The following is a 13,948-nucleotide window of genomic DNA, read 5'->3' as shown; positions in this document are numbered from 1 at the left end:
CATACATCGCGTCACTGGTTACTCTTGTGGCGTAAGTCGACTTGCGTAGTATGTGTACGGACGTTTGCCGGAAGCTAGTTATTTTGGTCAATAAAGTTTTAAATATGTATATCTTTCTTACACGAACACATCGCTTCACTTCAGAAGGCCTTTATTACCCCACCAGAGCCGTGTGGAGCACTTTTATCATGGATGGATGCACTTTGATGGACTTCAAAACAGAAACAACCATTCACTCCCATTATAAAGCTTGGAAGAACCAGGACATTTTTTAATATAACGCCGACTGTATTCGTCTATCCCTTTAAATGGCTTATAGAGTTGTTGTTTCAGAGTTTATTCATCTTCTCATCTTCATCTTCAATATCTTCTCCATTGACTTCAAACAGAATAGCATTTGTCACTTTCTTGTGATCTTTGTTTTTTGCTGACTTGAGTGAGCGTTTTGAGTAGAGTGATTCTGAATTTCCAGACCTCATAATAAATGTAAACTCATTAAAATTATTATTACTTTACACCACTGTTTCTACCCGCTGATGTTTTTGAATCATGTTCCGATCTCCTTGGAGTCTTTTCATGACTTAATATTGAGAAATATACGTATACAAACTGGATTTACTCACTTTTTGCAGGGTTTCTTGGTTTTGGTCCTTTTCTTCCTCGCCTGAAGTGCAAGTACTGTCAGAAAACACAAGAATTTATTTGAGCACGCAAATAATAATCTGCAAGTAAGCATGATAGTCTTCTATGTATGTTACAGCTGAAAGTAATATCTTTCATGTTATGAGAGACAATTTTTATGTCGCCACAAAACATGGTAATCATAGTTTTCGGTTACACTTTATTTTGATGGTCGACTTTAGACATTATACTAACTATGAGTAACTTTACATGTCAACTAGATCTCATTAATTATTACTACACTGTTAGTTTAGGGTTCGGGTTAGTAGAATAAGCTGTACGTGCAAAGTTAAGTTTAAGTCAAAGTGGACCATTGAAAATAAAGTGTTAACGTTAGTTTTCAAGATAACACACTAACGTTACTACAGATAATACAGTGGTGACTTCATTTGAACCAAAACTGTCATCAACAATAAATATGAAACAAAACGACGGAAAAAATATTTGAAAGGCTTATTATATTGTTCCAATATTCCCTAATATGTTATTAAAGTTTTACAGTAGTCAATAATTTGGCGGTAACCATGATCAGTACAATATTTTAATTGATTCATTTGTAAGTTTTGGCGGCTTTGTCAGTTTGTGCTGTTAGCATTTTGACGACACAAACAACATAAAAACGAGAGTTTTCAATAATCACAGCACTGATTTACTTTCATTAAAATAAACATTTACGATAAACATGGCGTATTTTTTTTTAAACGAGCCAAAACAAGAGAAAGTTCAGCTAGCAGAGGCTCACGCGAACGAGCGAGGCTACAAGAATATTAACTTACAACAACAAACAGCAACTACAATCAGAAACACGCAACATATATCCATAAATGAGCAACAAACGTCCAGATATTCCGTGTAATATGAGCAGATGTCTATGTACGTTAAAGCTGGAGTAACGTTACTGTTGTTATATTAGCAACAGCTAAACACACATGGGCTTTGTCTCTTGTCAAACACACTAGCACCTCTCATACTAGCGCGCCTGTTCACAACACGGATATGATTCAGTCTGGGTGCGATGTTTATTTCTATTTACATGTGTACTGTTGATACAAACTATTTTGGAGGACAGTAATTAAGTCGTTTTGATGCTCACCTTTCCTTTCCATGCTGCACCGGCGGCTAAGAGCTCAGATTCACTCACATGTAACGGTCCGCGCATGCGCACAAAACTTGCCAAACAACAACTGAACCAAACAACAGAAGTACAGTATCACACCCACATGTACACACGACTCGAGTCGCGCGCATACAGAAGATGCCACAAGGTCTGGAGTCAAAAAGTCGAGTTGGGTTTGTAATCACTGTTGGGTAAACAAGAGACCATTGAAACCGCACTAGTATAGTATACATCCAGCCAACGATTTAAAATATATATTAAATCAGCAGAAAAGCTATTGCATAGTCAATAATACAATATAGTTTTAAAAACAGATATGTTGTGGTAGATGTGTAAGTATTTCATCATTCTGACACATTCTTCTCAAATCAGTGCAGTTTGCTATTGTGACAACTTGCCCCACATCTATGCTGTACACGTTGTCACACATGTGTTCAGTTAATTGTATTTTCTGTTGTTTTTTTTCCTCAGGGCTACAATAGCGAGAAAATGCTCTTAGCACACATTGTATTCTGCATACATTTTACACAGTACTCTCATCACCTTATTTTACTGATTTCTTTGAGTTTACCTTTGGTGTCACGAGAGCTTAAAAAATGTCTTACAATTGCAATGGTTCTTCAATACATTCATTTTTATGTAACAGTATTCCACACCTTGTGCTATGAGCAATTACCACTTGGTGGCAGTGTTTTCAAAGAATAGTTTGTACTGATGCAACTCTACATTTATTCCTCTTTAAAATAAAGTATTTTAAAATATAAAACCGTTCTGTGCAAAAGAAATAGCAAAGAATGAGTGTTGTGAAAAATAATTGCCTTTATTTCTGAATAGCAGTGGTTGTTCACAGACCACATAACTTATGGGTGACTAAAGAAAAACTTGTTAAATGCACAAAAAAGTGATACAATGATCTCTTTTCTATGTAAAATGGTTCCATGCGACAAACTGAAATATGCACCACTGATTGACACGTTTAGTGATTCTCCACTCCTCAGAAAACTGTAAAATGCGCATAAATACACACCCCGCCTCACATATAACAATACATGCTCAACACAGAAAATATTGCTGAATAAAATTAAGTGATAATATACAGTGAAAAAGAAAACACCTTAAAAATAATCTGATACAATAAGTTAGATGCCGGCTGCGCTTGAGAAAACACATTCGTGATGACGGTCTTCTAGTCTGGGCTGTTAAATCAAGATCAGTGGAAAAGCAGAATATTGGCTCAGGTTCTTTCATTTTTGCAAACATGAACTTCCAGGCTGTATGTCTTTCCCAGGGCAAACAATAATAAAGGGGAATCACTTTATTGTGGGCCATAATGCAACCGTCTCTCGCTCGTAGAGTTGTTCTGTTCACGTAAACTTGCTGTTCAAACCTAATCCCCTTTTCACACCCATTTCTCTTAATTTACATAAATAATAAATGAAGGAAAATGGCTGGGAGAGAAACTACGCTCTAGTCTAGCTAGAGGACCAGCTGCCTTTTAATAAGGAGTTAACTCTGGCAGATAAAAAGGATGGATCGCACAAAAAAAAAAAAGCCAAATCACATTTAACCCCTAAATAAAATAAAATACATTTTTATATATTTATATATAAAAGGAAGCATATCTTTAAAACCTTCTGCATTTTGATATGCCTTTCATGATTTTTCTTTTCTTAAATCCATTATTCTCAATGGCGAGTCTCATTACCGCAACAAGAATTTTTTTAATTTAAAATTTAAATCTGTATTAAATAAAAGCATTACAACAGATATTATCATGATGGACAAAATAATGTACCATTGAAATAATAAATCTAATTTTTATCCACTCTAATACAGCAATGAGATTTTGTTGCATTGCGGTAATGAGCACCCTGTCGTGAGGTAAAATGAATGAATCATTAATATATATTAATAATATAATAACATTATTGGTTCTCAAAATAGCCGTTGTATTCTTATATTGAACTTTTTTCTTCTGATTTTGGGTTTGTGTATCCTAAAGAGGATTCATGAGATTTGCTCAACATTTTAATGTTAAAAAATCGTGAGAGTTTTCGCACTGAGCACCAATATCTAAATATTTTCCCATATATATTTCAGAACAAGCATGACTGCATGTATTAATATTTCATTCCTGTTCAGATGCGGTCGGCAGAAGAACACTGCGTCTGTTTACATTCTACACACAGCACTAAATAGTAATTACAATCTCTTTACGTGTTCGGATTCACTCTTTAGTTCGTTCACTTGCTATTTATAATGCAGGTCACATTCTGTGATGTGTGCTTCGCTGCAAATACTAAATAAAACTGTTGGTGCACATTATTTCCATGTATATACAGCTGTGCCATTTTATTTACATATCTAAAACTTAGTATTCTGACAGTACAGAACTTCTCTGGCCTTTATTTATCGTATAGGCTGCAAGCGGAGTTTGGAGGTAAACGTTTCACTTCCCCAGAGAAAGAATATTAAATGTTTTAAAATGCTGATATGAATTTGTTTTGCATGAGAATGCACATTTTTCTCTAATTTTTAAAAAAGCAGTTCATTTTACCGGGGCACAGGGCACAAAACATTACATTCTCTGTGTCCTTTTGGAAAGTTTGCGTGTTTTTTCCCCTCTTATTTTGACCGAGCGTGTGTGAAGGCATGGACTTGATGATGGCAGGCACTTGAATGTCATTTTCCTGTACGGTCGAAGGTCCTCGGTGATTCTCCTCACGCCTCCATCTCGTCTCCGTCGAACATTGGAGGCTCGAAGCTCACCACCGCCTCGTACGTGAGCCCTGTGGGCAAAGACAAGACGTTACATCACGGAGAGGTCATTCGATTAAACGTCACGTCTCTTGAGAAATCGAATGCGCAGGCTTACGTTTCCACTCTTCGATCTCTAGATCGCGACTCTCGAAGCTCTGGTCGTACGGTTCTGCCTCGGGCTCGTCGTCTGGGTCGTGATACTGGGAGAAGTACGGGTGCGCGAGAGAATCCGACGCTGTGATCCGCTTATCCGTGTCCAGAACCAGCATCTTCTCCAGCAGGTCCACAGCTGAAACACAACAAGCAGCGTTTATAATCACAGAAGGGTTTACGATTGCTCAACATTAATGTTGCTTCCATTAGAATCAATGTGGTCGGTCATTTAAAAAATTATCTTTACAAATGTTATATGTGTGAGTTTGATTGATGTATACATAAGTTCATTCCAAATGCAGCATCAAAAGCATATTGAGATGCAGGAAGGATTCTGATTGGCTGTCAATGTTTTTATCGTGGGATTCCAGCTAAATATGATCATGCATAAAATACTGTGTGAGTTATTAATAGTGAAATTATAAAGACAACATGTTTCTAAAATACATTTTTTGGTTACACTTTATTTTAAGGTGTCCGTGTTACAGTGTAATTATACTGAGTAATATTAATTAGCTACAAGTACTTACTACAGGGTTAGGATTAGAGTTTGGTTTAGGATTAGTCGCATGTAATTATGCTTTTTATTATATTTGTGAGTATAAATGAACAGCATTATTTGAAATAGAAACCTATTGTATCATTATAAATGTCTTAATGGTCACATTTGATTAATTTAATGCGTCCTTGCTGAATAAAACAATTAGTGTCTTTAAAAAAAAATAAAAAATAAATAAAAATATTCACCCCAAAGTTATAAGTAGTGCATATTATTCAGAATATATTGACTTTATTTTTTATATTTCTAATAGTTACAAATTGGGTGGTCAGTAGAATAAAATAAATGTGATTAATGACTTTTGACTGAAAAGAATGGTAATGACTCTGTAAATATGTTAATTACTCTTAACTTCACACATTAACTTTCTGAAAGATGTCTGGATTTCAGCCGAATGAGTTTCAGTGGAACGGGGTTTTCATCATTATATAGAAAGACAGAATTGTTACCTAATGGATTTGCACCAATAAACACATCTGCAAAGCTCCTTTTGGGCATGTAAGGAAGAGAATTGATGTAGTTCCTTGCCTGTTGATTAAAAACATAACATTAAATGATTACACATAATTATTATGGAGTCAAAATAAGGACAAAATTGAAGGCAAAGTAAAGCAAACAAAGACGGCTAAGAGAAAAGCATGACAACAGTAGAATGCTGCAGGGATGACGTATTTCTGAAGGCCAAAACCCGGAAACAAGTTAGCATTTTAACTAGTCCAGTCCAGAAGTCCATGAGTTTTTGGTTAAATGCCTGAAATAAGGTCTGTGGTGAACACAAGATCAAGATATTTTCATGTTTTATTCTACATCACTAAAACCCCGCTTGGGTTTTTTTTAAGCTAACTTGCCTTGAAAAAGGTGATTGTTAACAAGCGTCTAAATGGGACTACAAAGTTTGTCCACTTTTTAAACCATTACAACTTGAACTTTCAGGGAAAATAAAGAGTTGTCGGAAACTTAGTGTCGCTGCCGTTGAAGTCCCGTGACTGTGGTGTAGTTCGTTTATAGCCTACGTTTAGCTCTTCTACCAACTGCATTCAAGTTGTGTTCATTTGTAAAGATTATCATGTAAGAATTATGAACTATGTTGGTCACAGAGCTTATTTTCTGCAAAAATCCAATGGAAAAAAAAAACAACCCCCTTTTTTTGTGAGGGAACCAGGGTGACGTGAACTTACGGGATGGCCTACAAAAATACATAATCACTGCAGTGCTCTGAGATTAAGAGTTATCTTAATATACAGCTCCTCAAAAATATTTGCACACTAAAAATACATAAACGTCATTGATATTTTACATCTAACGCAATGACAGTCAGATATTTTTAAAGTGTGTCTAAATATTTTTTGGTGCCATTTTCTGTTGTTCACAAACATAATATTTCCGTTGAAATCTCGATCAGGACCTGGTGTTTTCCAGCGGACCTCAGACAATACAGACCAGCGCTACTGCATGTTGAACAAACACTGCGTCTATTGTTTACTACATGGAACATTCGACATTGTATGTTAGAGCTTAAGCAGTCTAAAACTCACTGCATGCCTGGGTTTAAAGAGTGCCGGCGTTCGCCTTAAAGCTCAGTGCTGTGGGCACAAATTAGGTATATCCTAAAGGTCAGGTTAAACGAAAAGCAGGCAGTGTTTGGGAAAGGTTGGGAATAGTTTGGAAAATTAAAAATGATCCAGGGCAAACAGAAAAGAGTCACATGGGGGAAACTGAGTCACTCATTCCAGAGCGGCCGGGTCTGGAGGAGTTCGGAGAGGGTCCGTGCGCTCACCTCGTGGCTCGGCATCCGGCTTATTAGAGAGGCCGGCGGGGTTCCCGTCAGTCGCATTATCTGCTGAAGCTGGTTTATATCTTGGGGAACCCAGGTCAAGGGGCGTACGGTTCAAATACACTCACAAAAATGAGTGGACAAACAGGAGAACAATGCAGCTGCTGCTATCTTTGGTTGCTTTACGTTGCGGCTTAATGCTGAGATCGTTTAAGAAGGGAAAAACTGGAGATACACTTACTTGAAAAGCAAAATGACAACTAAAATCTACATTTTTATCAAATATTGTAGTATGTTATTGCATAAAATATTGCATATATTATAAATGATTTATATGTGTACATCATAAATGCATGTGCCTCGTAATCTTTCATGAAAATAGCTTTGACGCTCTGATGACGTGTTTACTGGTGCGAGGGCGGGGCAACCTGTCACTCACATGAGATCCACCAATAGCAAACCACAACCATCCAATCAATTCCCCACGGACAAAATCAAGCCCCGCCCTTTTTGTTCTTATTCCAGAAGCCGTTTTACTGGGATGTACGCCACAGTAGGGGAGAAAATACGATCGCAAATGTGTCAAAATGTGCTTAAAACGATTTCTGCCAACAGGGTCAGAAAAATAAACTTAATTTGAAGGGAAAACAAGTTTATTTTTTGACCCATTGGCAGATGTTTTCTTGTTTTAAAGGCCCACTGAAGAGCCTTGAAACATGCAGCGTTATTTAAAGGCACACTATGCAAGATTTGTACCTTAACATAACAGCTTCGAAATCATTTCGATGGTAATAGAACTCGTGGGGGGGGGGGGGGGGGGCTGTCTATACGTCTATCCTGCTAATCTCCTCCATATTGCTTTAAAATACAGCATTCTGTGTAGAATTCAAATGGGTCCTAAAAGGTCATGATCCGCCCTGTGCTATCGTGTCTCTGGACCGGAGCTATGTAAAGCATATTTACACTGTCTGAATCATTCCCTATTCCCTATATAGTGCACTGTGTGCCATTCACCATGTAGAAAATAGTAAATGTGTTAACAAATGACTGATTTCAGCATCTATTTATAATGTAGGGGCGGGACTTCAGATTCTAGAGAGCATTTGATTGGACAAAAAAAAATCAAGGCAGAGTGATGTCATCAAAATCGTTGATCCATATTGGCGGAAGTGAGAGACTGTACGTTTTTAATGCTTATATCTTCTAAATGCGGAGCATTTCGGAGCACATTAGCTTATAGAACTCACATAGGCTAACATATTCATACTAAAACCCCCAAAACATACTAAATTTTTTAGAAAACAATACCTAATATCTCCTGTCATTTTGCTTTTCAGGTAAATGTATCATGATTAAAGAATGTTTAGGCATCTGTACTGGAAAACAAGAGAAAAAAACTGAGTGCATGCACCCCATGTTAATCAATCCAGGGTTAAGACAGACACAGGAAATACAACAGGAAGTGCAGGACGCAAGAGAGCGAGAATTAAGAAAGCCATTCGTACACACTCGTAATCATGGGTGGATTTTGCAAATTCATCTGCCAGCTGTCTGACTACTACTGACTATTTTAAGGTGATTGCATAACTAGTAGTTCATGCCAGTGAAAAAGAAAGGGAAAAAATGATGCGACATGCATGAAGTGTGATCGGGGTGAGTGAAGAAAGCAGAACAGGCCGTCAGGCCGTCATTGCGACACAGAGGGAGTCAAACTCAGGCAGAACAGAAACACTCACAGACTCCGAAGAGACTTTCATCAAGAACTCTGGCCCTGGGGTTCCGACGAGCATCATGATAAGCTTCAACTGATCAATATCTTTAAGAGCAAAATAAAGGAAAATGCAGGGAATGGGGTGACTATGAAAGCAGGGACTGGGGGGGTGATAACAAAATGATTTTTTAAACTAAAGAATAAAAACAGCACAGGAAAATGGGATAAAGCTAGAAATAAAACTGAGCCATGATTGGTTCAAAGCCAACATGCATTCTGCAATCATTATGTATGGAGCTTTCAAGACTTCTCAGATCCTTCAACTGCTTCATTGAGGAAGTTAGCGTAGCAGAACTAAGCTAGCACACTTACCTGACTGAATTAGTGTTGGGGTAACGCATTACGAGTAATGCGAGTTATGTAATCAGATTACTTTTTTCAAGTAACTAGTAAAGCAATGCATTACTTTAAAATTTACAACAAACTGTCAGAGTTCATTTTTTTTTCAATTTACTGGCTCACGCCTCTCCTGTCGCCATGTTCAGAGAGAAATCACGAGTAAGCGCAGAGGCGTTGTGTGTGCTGTGGGTGAACATGATGGTTATTGTAGTTCTAGACTAAATGTGAACATACATTTACTCATCCCACTTGGACAAAAACAGATTCAGTATTCCTCAATTAATAAAAACAGTGAAATGAAAATTCAGAATATATTACGCAAACCTGCAATAATTAAAACCTTAAATAACCCAAATATACTTTATGTATTTAATCTCACTTTATTTACTGTCTTTGCTGCTGATGATCCAATTCGACCATACAAATAACCAAAAATGACTTTAGTTTAACATAACATCTGTTTCTTTTTTAATTTTTACTGTTAAAGAAAGAGTGTTGAATTTTCATTCCCTGCGTCGTATCAGAGTCCGTCTACGGAGAGCCTGGCCACTCCCTATTAAGTCCTGTTGTACCGAATTGTGGTTGTAGTTCCACCAGAGCTCCACTGGGGGCGATCGCCCATGAGTGCAGACTGAATGGGAGTCTATGGAGCTAGACGGCTAAATTAGTCTCTTTCACCCGATTGTCGTTGAGAAATCTCAGATTTGATTGTAGGTTTTGCAAGTTTAACATGGGTTATAGGTCGCAAGTTGAATGAACGAGTACTTATGTCCTTTCGATATCTTACAGGTTGAGTTGTTGTTGCCCATAACACGCTAGCATTCTGCTAATGAACGCTGATTGGTCAGGACTGATTACGACCAGAGATACCGCTTGATGGCATCGTGGCATCCGAAGCAGGACCAGTAACAAACAAAACCTCGTCTAGCACGTGTATTTACCTGTGTCAGCTGTGTTGTCAATGCCTCGAGAGAAAAGAAAGTGCAAAGTGACTGAAGGATTGCCGTAAAGCAGTATCTCTGGTCGTACGATGTGTATGACGTTATTGACATTTTAAAAGACTTTTTAAAGCAAATAAGTGACTCTAAAGAATCTAACACCCAGCAATGTGTAATTTCTTTGCATCTCCTTTCGAATACAACATTCAAATTACTAGACAAAAAATTATATCCTGAGAAAAGTGGATTTTGAGGGGTATAGCGCCATAGACCTCCATTCATTCTGCACTCGTCCTGTGAGCGGAACTGCAACCAGTTCAGACGCCGGAAGTTTACTGAGAGTGGAAGTTCTCCCCTTATTAGACATTCTCTGGTCGTATTTCTCCTGCGATCCGGAAAGACAGAAAACATCTGAAAGGTCTGAGCTGCGCCCTCTACTGTACAGGCGTGAATTTGCATTTCCTTCAGCCTGAAGCTTATTCATTTCACTTTTGGTGTGAAAGGGACTTTGCATTTGCTAAAAACAGAACTTCTGTTTTTTTGTTATTAAAAAAACAATGTAAAAGTTATTAAAAATGCAAAAGTAACAATGCATTATATTCCATAAAAAGTAACTAAGTTACGCAATTAGTTACTTTTTAGGGAGTAACAGAATATTGTAACGCATTCCTATTAAAAGTAATTTCCCCAACACTGCTGAATTACACTGGCATGAAGCAGCACACAAAACATGAGTTAATGCAACAGCGTGACAGGCTTTATGCTTTGTGATGGGATGCAATGACCTTGAATACAACAAACTCAAAGCAGTCTTTTTTATATCGGGAAACTTTTACTTGACTAAATTCCAAAGCATAATAATGTACTTTTTTTACTCCACGTTTTTCATAAAAACATGTCGTTCCTCATTATTTTGAACAAAAGACGCAATAGTGAAGTCCGCGAACGAACTGATTCTTTTTATTGAACCTGAATCAGTGCGCAAATCACACTGAACGATTCATTCATGAACTTGACCGATCCATTTGCATCTGTTCTCGAGTCAACGACTCACTGATTCAAATGATTCAGTCAAAGAGTGAGTCTTCAGTTCACGATTCACTGAATCCACAATTCTGACTCAAAATGAGCCAAGAACCGGGAGATCCTCAGAGATAGAGTGAACACGCGGCTAATGGCGTGAAAAAAGTTATTAATGTCGAATTTAAGGATTTATTTTTGCAAATGAACATCATATTTAGCATACTTGACTGTTTGTTAAATAAATCTGGGTTACACTTTATTTTAAGGTGTCATTGTTACAGTGTAATTATATATTTAAGTACTGAGTAATATTAAGCAACTACATGTACTTACTATAGGGTTAGGGTAGGATTAGGATTTGGTTTAGGGTTAGTTGCATGTAATTATGCATACTTTACTGTTATTACTATGGTAAGTACATGTAACATATGTAACAAGGACACTGTAAAATAAAGTGTTAGCTAAATCTGCTGTGAAAGGGTAAGCTGTTTAAGGCCATTGCATACAATTTTTCAGATTTCTAGAAACCAGTATATTTGTTATGGTTAATGGGTTTAAATCTGAATGTTCTTACATTATCAAAACATGGTCCCTTACATTGTAATGAAACCAAATTCTGATTAATATAAGAATATTCTTATGCATGTGAACGCAGTTACTGAAAGCGTGCAAATAAGTTTAACAACTGAATGTGGCAAACGTGTGTGAGCTACAGTAAAGTGGGCTGGTTCTACACCGTTCCAGATCCACACTGACTTCTATTCAAATCTGGCACAGGTGGATGTTACCGAACAGCACAAACAATCATCAAAAGGTAAGTGAAAAGTTGAGGAAGAGAGAGAGGTATCATTGTTCGAAGACTAAAAAGTGTTTGCAAGCAAAATGATGACCGATCGGGGCGGTTCATTAATGCAGTCTAGTCAGAAACAAGCATAAATGCAGCAAGTCAACAAGCAGCTCATACACGCAAGCTAGCGCATCAAACCATGTGTGTGTGTTGTGTGCTTTATCCGTTTGTGTTAGTGTGGATTTAAAGGAGCAGTTTAGCAAAAAATTGAAATGTTCATCTCTGTGACCTTCACTCTTTTCTATTTTGTGAGAATGCAGCTTTTTCTAACGATGAAAGTAAACGGGGCTTTATTTTTTGGCATCTCCATGTTCAGTATCGCAACATGACATGTCTAAAACATAAACTACTCTAAAAACTGTACACTGAATTCTGAAAAGTTCTGTTCTGTAATGTTTTTTTCATGTGTGCATTCATGTATGAATCATTTGGTCCTTTTGGAGTCTCCAAGTGTCTTTTTTTTGGAAAGACGGCTACATTTACCAAGAAAAAAGCTTGCAGAAAATATCTTTGTGAGAATCGTCCTTCGATCTGATTTTCGGATTAGCAAATGATGACAAAATAAACACGTTAATCAAGACAAATGATGTATACTTCATTTCACGATTAAGCATACATATGCATGCACAAAAGCGTGGGACTAATCACGATAGAAAATGTTAATCTATTGACAGCCCTAATATATACATTTATTTATTTAAATTAATTAGTGCAGTTTGGAATAAATGAATGATAATTTTATTCCTGCCCAAACTATTTCTGTAATAGGAATGTATGTACATTTGTGAGAGTCACCTGACACTCGAACACACACAAATTGAGTGTTAACTAATATAAATTAAAGCTATTTTACACATCTAAACCGAGTTATATTATTATGCACACACAAAAAGACAAATACACACAGAAAGCAGATTTATCTGGCAACCAAATAACTACTTCTTTTATCCTAATCTATTCTTTCGCACACTTCCTTGAAATGCAGATCACACTTCCTTTCTTGAAAGGCCAAGACGCCATTTAATGTGGGAGTGTGTGTGAGTGTGTTGTATTTTTCACAGGGGGTTTGATTCGACGACCTCGTGAAGCAGAGCAGAAGCAGAAACACATTAAGATTGCCCACGCTGTGCTAGTATCTTTGTCCTTTAAGACTGAGCAAAGTTCATGTTTTCCGTCAACAGGACCGTCCGGCAGCGTGACTCACTGGGAGACCGCAGGCCCGACACTAGCTGATTCATTTCCCTCAGGATCACCGCCTCGCTCTATGAATTAGGACCGGCTGACACGCGTAGCTGCCTTTTTTTCAAACTTACAGATGGGGAGGGGGGGCTAAACAAATGCCACTTCGCTAAAGGGGTATTTCCAGGAAGAGGGGTTTTGTGCAGGGGATGAATGATGGGGAAAGGATACGATCAGTGCCGGGAAACAGGGTCCGTCCAGTGAGGAGCTCAGCCATTATGCAGCCCACCGACCAGATGTCCACTACAACACAACACAAAAACACTGTTCTCATTCGTGGAAACAAAATACATTCTGTTAAAGACAATGCAATACTAACTTTTTTAGTAAATGTGTGTTAGAAATCAGGAATGGTGAGAGAACATCGTGCTCGGTACGTTTTTCATGTTCAAACCAAACTTCAGCCGACAAAGTTTAAATCCCGCCTGGCTAGTGCGCTTCCCATAATGTTCACTCATTAGGTCAGTAGGCGGAGAGTAGACGGTCTTTTGTGGCTGATCGAACACATTCGGCCACATCCGATCGACCAGAACCGGTATAAACGGCCTAAAATTCCTCAGTGCACGTTATTCTAATGAAAATGTGCATTAATTTTCAACAATTAATAATACTACTGATTATTAATACTTTCAATATAATTACAAAAGATTACAACTTTTAACTATTATAGTATTGAATTTCTTCATTTGTTTTAATTAGCTTTTATTGTCATTTTCATTTTAGTTTAAGTTTTAATAATTTTATAAT

At 37.4% G+C, this 13,948-nt stretch overlaps 2 protein-coding genes across 5 annotated transcripts in view; both read right to left on the bottom strand.

The window, feature by feature from the left end:
- The window catches only part of srpk1b (SRSF protein kinase 1b), a 49,828-nt gene extending 47,968 nt beyond the window's left edge, over positions 1-1,860 (bottom strand). Inside the window, exons 1-2 of one of the 3 annotated variants that reach the window (XM_079857200.1) lie at positions 1,775-1,860; positions 624-678 (exon numbers count right to left, since the gene is read on the bottom strand). In XM_079857200.1, the coding sequence (XP_079713326.1) occupies positions 624-678; positions 1,775-1,787 (68 nt within the window). In that variant the 5' untranslated portion in view covers positions 1,788-1,860. Of the gene's footprint in view, positions 1-623; positions 679-1,457; positions 1,654-1,774 lie in introns of those variants that run through there. The other 2 variants (XM_079857197.1, XM_079857202.1) reach the window with 2 other exon arrangements.
- A 1,895-nt stretch (positions 1,861-3,755) lies between these two features.
- mapk14b (mitogen-activated protein kinase 14b) overlaps positions 3,756-13,948 on the bottom strand; it is a 37,858-nt gene continuing 27,665 nt past the window's right edge. The window contains exons 8-12 of one of the 2 annotated variants that reach the window (XM_079857383.1): positions 13,373-13,444; positions 8,781-8,860; positions 5,720-5,798; positions 4,674-4,847; positions 3,756-4,587 (exon numbers count right to left, since the gene is read on the bottom strand). In XM_079857383.1, coding sequence (XP_079713509.1) covers positions 4,520-4,587; positions 4,674-4,847; positions 5,720-5,798; positions 8,781-8,860; positions 13,373-13,444 — 473 coding nt within the window. In that variant the 3' untranslated portion in view covers positions 3,756-4,519. Of the gene's footprint in view, positions 4,588-4,673; positions 4,848-5,719; positions 5,799-7,047; positions 7,128-8,780; positions 8,861-13,372; positions 13,445-13,948 lie in introns of both variants that reach the window. The other variant, XM_079857384.1, reaches the window with a different exon arrangement.

Source organism: Squalius cephalus, assembly GCF_949319135.1.
Source record: "Squalius cephalus genome assembly, chromosome: 22".
Lineage (NCBI taxonomy): Eukaryota > Metazoa > Chordata > Actinopteri > Cypriniformes > Leuciscidae > Squalius > Squalius cephalus.
This window is presented reverse-complemented; position numbering and strand designations above follow the sequence as displayed.